At 36.4% G+C, this 7,326-nt stretch overlaps 1 protein-coding gene across 1 annotated transcript; it reads left to right on the top strand.

Moving 5' to 3' along the window:
- Positions 1-1,124: 1,124 nt before the first annotated feature.
- CLDN8 (claudin 8) lies at positions 1,125-3,222 on the top strand. The gene has a single exon (XM_045557922.1). It carries the CDS (start codon positions 1,611-1,613, stop codon positions 2,286-2,288), a length of 678 nt encoding a protein of 225 aa, XP_045413878.1. The 5' UTR covers positions 1,125-1,610; the 3' UTR covers positions 2,289-3,222.
- Positions 3,223-7,326: the final 4,104 nt, after the last annotated feature.

Below are 7,326 nucleotides of genomic sequence, written 5' to 3'. Positions count from 1 at the left end.
TTATTATGTCCAGCTTAATAAAATTATAACACACAGATTTTAATTTGTAAAAATGCTCAGACTACTATACATTCTCTCTCTGTTTTAAAGACAGTTTATCATCTTCCTCTCCCCATCCCTGCCATACGTAAGTTTTTTCCATAATCCCTACAAATGACTCAGATTTTCTTAACCATTAAACCGTCAGAGTTTAATAAGCGGGCAGAAAACACTTTCTCCCATATTTACATATAAGGTAGCACAAGAAAGCAGAAAAGGAAGCAAGATTGTAAAGAAAATGTCATTTTTATGATGTTAAGATGAAAAGAAAATAATGTACAGCTTGAAGTTTAGAAAGATGGGACAGAGAGCTCGGGAAGTAAATTGTTAATGGAGTCTTCCCAAATCAACATTTATGTTTATTTTAACAGCACTGTTATCATCATCATTATTTTGGGATGACACAGTTCAAATGACCTTGCATTTAGGTTTTCTAAGTCCTCCTGAAGACATAGTATTAAAAGGTATGGAAGATACATTTGATGGACACCTAATATGATATAGTTAATGAATGTAGTTTCCTTGTCTTGTAAATATTTTATTTAGAAATATCACCCATTTGCATAGATCCAATACTCTTGTACCACCTGCGCAATTCTAGTTCCTTTAGCCTAGGAAGACAGAGCAGCAAGGATAAAGCCACAAAATAAGCTAGCAAGCCAGCAAGCTGTTAATCACTTCATTACTTAAATGCTATAGTGCTTGCTACATAAGAAAATCATCTGGGGTTTTTTACTTTTGGCATTTTTTTTTCTTGTAAATCAAGATGATCGGAAGAAAACCAACAGCTAGTTTTCCTACCTTAAAAGAAAACATGTTTTTGGTGCCAAGGAGGAGGACAGCCTTGTGTATTAACTACTTTAGCCTTTTTTTTTTTTTTTGGCCTTTGGCATGATCTGTTCCCTGATTTCACCCTGGTAGAGCTTGCTTTGAAGTTGTAGACAAATTCAATCAACCACCTGGATCACATGTGTCCCAAAGAATGTGGTTTCCCAGCTAAGAGTAATCTTTCAATCCCCTACTCTCCTTTCACTTTGGCATTTTGACAGTCGTTGGAGATTTCTTAGGCAGGTATTTTATTTCATCCCTTGGTTGCAGCAGCTCTTACTAAGAGTTTCAGAATTGCCTGTACAAGGTGCACCTTTCACTTTGCAAGGGATTGGCTCCATTCTTGATGATTGTGCAAACGTTCATAATTACACCTCCAGGTAAACAGACTGCTGTCTTCTTGGAAAACTGAGAAGCACAAAGAATGTTTATATGAAGGTCCAGCCGTTCCAAGTATCCAAGCGCTGGTTTAGACACACCTGGATTACCATCCCCCGCTCATTGGCTGAGAAAGTTGCCACACCTGATTTGTAAGTTTACCTGTTACAGTCTATAGGGGGGGCACCTCAGCCAGTCAACACTGGATTTTATCTAGCTAGAAGTAGCCAAGCAGCTCTTATTTGAAAAACCACCGAGTTCTGAGTTTATTACTACAGGAAAAACTGTTCTGTCCTGGGGCACAGAGAACCTTGCTTCTGAGCAGCCCGACCAGCTCAGGAGTCCAGTCGGATATCCCGGAGATAATGGCAACCTACGCCTTGCAAATGGCTGGACTGGTGCTTGGTGGTGTTGGCATGGTGGGCACGGTGGCTGTCACCATAATGCCTCAGTGGAGAGTGTCTGCCTTCATTGGAAGCAACATTGTGGTTTTTGAAACCATCTGGGAAGGACTGTGGATGAATTGCGTGAGGCACGTTAACATCAGGATGCAGTGCAAAATCTATGATTCCCTGCTGGCTCTTTCTCCGGACCTCCAGGCATCCAGAGGACTAATGTGTGCTGCTTCTGTGCTGTCCTTCTTGGCTTTCATGACGGCTGTCCTTGGCATGAAGTGTACCAGGTGCACTGGGGACAATGACAAGGTAAAAGGTCACATCCTGCTAATGGCTGGAATCATGTTCATCATCACAGGCATTGTGGTGCTCATCCCTGTGAGCTGGGTTGCCAATTCCATCATCAGAGATTTCTACAACCCAATAGTGAATGTTGCCCAGAAACGTGAGCTTGGAGAAGCCCTTTATATAGGCTGGACCACGGCACTGGTGCTGATTGCTGGAGGGGCACTGTTTTGTTGTGTTTTTTGTTGCAGTGAAAAGAGCAGTAGATACAGATACTCCATACCTTCCCATCGCACAACCCAAAAAAGTTATCACGTGGACAAGAAGTCACCCAGCGTATACTCCAGAAGTCAGTACGTGTAGTCATGTATGCTTTTAAACTGTACTTGTAAAGCCATGCAAATGACTAAAATGCCCATTGTTATCTAAAAATGGAACCCAAAGAAACATTGATTTGCCATTCTTGACTGCCTAACATTAATTATAGGAATTGTGCATCAGCTATTTATGATTCTATAAGCTATTTCAGTAGAATGAGATATTAAACACACTGCTTTGATTGCTCTAGGAGGTATGGTAATTTGTTTTTTAAGATGATTCATGCATCTACTATTTTAATCAGTTACTTCAAAACAACATTGTTAAAGACTGTATTATTTTACAACTGTAATTTCTCTAGGACATAGCATTATGTATGTAGATGAGTGTGACGTTTATATCTGACATAAAGACGTGCTTATATGGTTTTATTTAAAATGAAATACTGATCCATTACACTGAATAAATAGAACTCAACTATTGCTTTTCAGGGAAATCAGGGGTAGGATTGAAGAACGTTAATATTAATTGTTTAAAAACAGCTTAGGGATTAGTGCCCTCCATTTATAATGAAGGTTAAATTGAAGGCTTTAATCAGCAGTGTAAAGAAAACTAAACTGCCTTCTGATATCCCCTTTTTTTTTAGCCTAGGAATTAGAAATACTAACTCCTTTATCCTCTTCCCTCAGAGGACTTCCTTTTCTTGTATATCAAATTAACATTTTTCAAAAGCAGATATTTTGTCAAGGGGCTTTGCATTCAAACTGCTTTGCCAAGGCTTATACTAAGAAGAAAGATAAAAGTATGGTCCAAGAAACATTAATGATTTCTGGAAAGTAAAATTTTTTTCCTCTTAAATTTTTGTAGTTGGAGAAGAAGGATGTATTTTGAAAAGAAATCATATATGTATGGGAATATTTTAATGAGTATTTGAGTACAGACTTTGGGCTTTTACCAATATAAATAATGGGGCAGAAAATATAATATGTCTAGTTTTTATTTGCTTACCAAAAAAAAACAAAATTTCTCATCTGAGAACTTCATATGTTCCTATATGGATACCTAAGTCAAAATTTTCATTTCAATTCTGTGAAAGACAGATTTCCTACTTGTTTCATAATTGTTCAGTTTTACTAACGTCTGAAAATACTGTATCTTTGTGTTTCCTCCAAATTTGATAAAACTGAATGAAATTTGAAAGTTTGTATTTACATTTGTTTAGCTTAAATTACTGTGTGTTATTTACTTTATGACTTTTGTATTAATAAATTGTACCTTTTGTATTCATAAATTGTACCTTGACAGTCTTTCATTATTCTCCTTTTTTTCTTGTTTTATTAACTTGTAAAAAAATTTTTACAAACATAACATTTTTGGTTTTCCAAATTTAAAAAGAATGCCAAAGACACATTTTAAAGATAAATTCAGCATTAGTTTTGAGAATATATAATAATCTCTATAATTTAACAATATACCTTATAATCATTGGATTTGTATACTGATATTTGATATAGATGATATATTTATAATTTAAAATAGTACTGTAGATATCAACAAATCTATATATTATAAATATTATGTTTATAATATTATTAGCCATGTTTTCAAAACCTCTCATAGCTAGATATGTATTTCTACTTCTGAGAAATAATATTAATTAATAATAGTGGCTAATGTTTTAGGGGCATGTATTATATACCAGCACCTCTACTGCTTTATAAGAATTATGTTATTAAATGTTATATGAGACTGATAATGAGGAACCTCAGAACAGCTCATTGGTTACCCAGAAAAATCGGGAGAAAAAATAAGGGCTGTCTGGCCACATAGTTCATGCTCTTTCTCTTCAGGGGAAGTGAATTTTTTCAGCAGTGTCTACTTTATAAACTGATTTTTGTATGTGAAAATGACATGCTGAGCTACTGTTAATTGGGAAACTGTTGGTTGTTTTATTTTTTCCATACGGTGATTTTTCCCATACCTAAGTGCTAATTCATCTTAGGCAATTTTGCCCCATTGGCCCAAACATTCATAAGAGCAAAAATAAAGCAAAACTAACTGAGTACCTTAGAGAAAAAATCCAGAGGGCCAATCTTCTAAACACCAGTCTCTGATCAACCACTCCTTTATTTAGAAAGCTCCCTTGAATGTCCCAAATTCAATTTATTATCTGCCTCCTCTTTTCCCTAAAACGGAATGATAAAATTACTTGTTTTCCTTATGGCATCACCTTGAGTATCTCTGAAATCTGTCTCTACTTTTCCACTTTTACCGTCATCTCATCTCTTACTTACTGAATTGAAAAGCCTTCTAGACTTGGGTCGTTGTCTGCGAAATCTTTTTCCTCCAGCTGTTGCCCCTATATTTATGTTAGTTCTTTCTAAAATGAGAGTCAGGTCCCAATGTGGCGAGCCCATGACACTTGTAAGGACACCCCATTACCATTACCTGTAAGGTTTCAAATGCCTTAGCATACAATAACCAACAGGAAGGGAAAATTATCTTATAATCTTCAACTGAAATTTTATCAGAAGTATAATATCATTGTATGACTGAGATAATAGCAATTATAAAGTTGATATCTAAAACCTAGAACAATTCACATACCAAATACCTCCTTTAATATTGTGAAAGAGATACACTGGGAATTAGGAAATAATTCAATTGGTGGCAAATTACCTGGAACAGTAGGTTTCTATAATGTAATTTCACAGGAAAACAACATCATGTGTTGGAAAGAACACAAGGAAGTAGAGGACATGGCGTTAAGTCCTCACCTTGTAGATAGTTGGCTTTATGACTGTGGCAAACTATAGAATCCAATGTATCTTAATTTCCTCACCTATTATTTTCCAATTACCAGATAGGGATAATAGGGTACAAGATCCAAGATTTTTTGTGTTAATGAATTTAGAACATCAAGCATGTTGCACGAACCAGCTTTTGAAAGAGTCAAATAAGAGAACCATCTCATACCCACCACTGATCAGCATATGAATTTAGGAAAGCCATTGGCTCTTCAGCCTTAATGCACTAATTTGTAAAATAAAGATAATACTGTTGTTACAGAAAGGACATCGTACATAAACTATAAAGCAACTAGCCCAATGCTACAGTGAATAAATACTGGGACACTTCCCCTTTTACAACATTTATAACACTCTTCTTTAAAATTTCTTGGAGTTGTATGTAAAATATACACATGAATAAAATAAGAAAAAATGTGGAATAAAATATTAAAATCATAATTTTTCCACATCAGGTATTTATTGTGAGTTTTACTAACCGGTTATTTTATGATCAATTATATAGCCCTGGGAAATGGTTATTACAGTAAATTAAGGGAAAGATAGATGTAGTTTTATACTTTTACTATTAATATATAAAGCAAAAAATTAATATGCATGCATCTTTTTTTCTTGGTAAGATTTACATAGCTGCTTTAGGATATACATTTAAAATACTTTCCATTTATTTTCTAATCCACTTGTCAAATCTTTAATTACTAACATTATTTACGGCGCCCAATATTTCTAGATATTTATGAAATGTTCTGTTAGGCCTTCTCTTTTGAATGAGTTTTTAAGAATTTGATCAAACACGTAAAGCTTTTAGATAATACTCAATGTTTACCTCACTGACTGCTCAAAAATTGCTGTATGCCTTAGTATGTTGAAGATTCCATTTTAAAAAACATTAAGAAAAGAAGTAAGCTATTAACTTTTGACAATCATTTCTTTTCACGTGGGAAAATCAGTTAAGTGAAGTGCCCATGACATTTTCTAAAATGTTTTAACCTTGCCAAAACATTCATGTCTTGGACCAACATACTATTATCACAGGCAGAAGCAGTATGTTGCAGTGGATAGAAGGCATGAAGTCAGGTATGAAGTCAGACAGCTGTGTTCAAATCCCAGCTCTGCCGCATGTAACACCATGGTCTTAGGCAGGTTACTTTGCCTCCTTATGCTTTGTGGTCCTCCTCTGTAAAACGGGAATCGCAATAGGGTCTTAACTGAGTCAATACATGTAAAAGTCCTTAGCACAATATTGGGCAATACTAAATTATGTATCAGTCTTGGCTATTGTATCTACTTTTTCAAGCAAAATAAAATAATATCTTTTTTCTTTTCATGCTATACTGCTTGCTGACTACACCATATATGCCCTTCTGATGATTCTGTATCCAAAACAACTCCCTCATGCATTGCAAAAAACAGTTATTAAGCTATATTAATGTAAGTACAAGGAATACAGGGGTGGATAACATAGTTTTTGCTTTCAAAGAATTTGCAATCTAATAGGAAGAGACAAGAGTGAGAAATGCAGCCTTACCACATGCCTGCCATGTTTTTGGTGTTTTTCTTTCTTTTCCTCATTAATCTTTCAAAAAGTCTATGAATTAAATATTAAATGAGAACAGTGAGTCTCTGTTCTCGTTTAATTACCCTGATCTAGGGGAGACTGTACCTCCAGGTCTTCCCTGTGGCACAGTGGTCACAGCACTCTTTCTCCCTGAGCCCTAGAGTGACCTCATCATCCATCTTCGCTACATTTTAATGCCCTTCTCCTTCCCCTTGCAACCTCTAGATAATTTACTGCTTTTAGCTCCTGACATCTATTACCTTCCCCTTTGGAGTAACGTTCTATTTTTTAGACTCCACTGTAGGCCTTCTATTTCAACTCACTGAGCCTCTTTCCTTGCCCTAGAGAAGGATCAGCGTCCCTGCAACACCCTCCTCCCAACTCTGACCCAACTGCTGGAGCAAACCACAGCAGCAGCTGGGGCCCAGCCCATGGGCACAGCCTGGAGGCTTTCTGAGAAGCACTGCCACCTTCCGGGAGGAAAGAGAAGTACTGTGTTCAACTGCAAGTGTAAGGAGAAGCAAGCACCCCTGCTGTAGAGGCCTGAGGCCAGGCTTAAAGCTTTGCTGGAGGTGAGAGGGGCAGGAGAAAAACATAGGCTCTCCCTGCTTCACATATAGTCATGGAAGGAGGAGACATTTGTCCACTTGTGTAGTTTTAAAGGGATAACCTTGGAACCAGAAAAAACACGGGAGACTTACTTGTCCACTGGGTTCCT

The sequence above is a fragment of the Lemur catta genome, chromosome 1, assembly GCF_020740605.2.
Source record: "Lemur catta isolate mLemCat1 chromosome 1, mLemCat1.pri, whole genome shotgun sequence".
Lineage (NCBI taxonomy): Eukaryota > Metazoa > Chordata > Mammalia > Primates > Lemuridae > Lemur > Lemur catta.
The sequence above is the reverse complement of the archived record's forward strand: the minus strand, read 5'-3'. Positions and strand labels throughout refer to the sequence as shown.

Excerpts from the sequence above, each read along its gene's own strand:
- CLDN8 (XM_045557922.1), top strand. The coding sequence starts at position 1,611 with ATGGCAACCTACGCCTTGCAAATGGCTGGACTGGTGCTTGGTGGTGTT.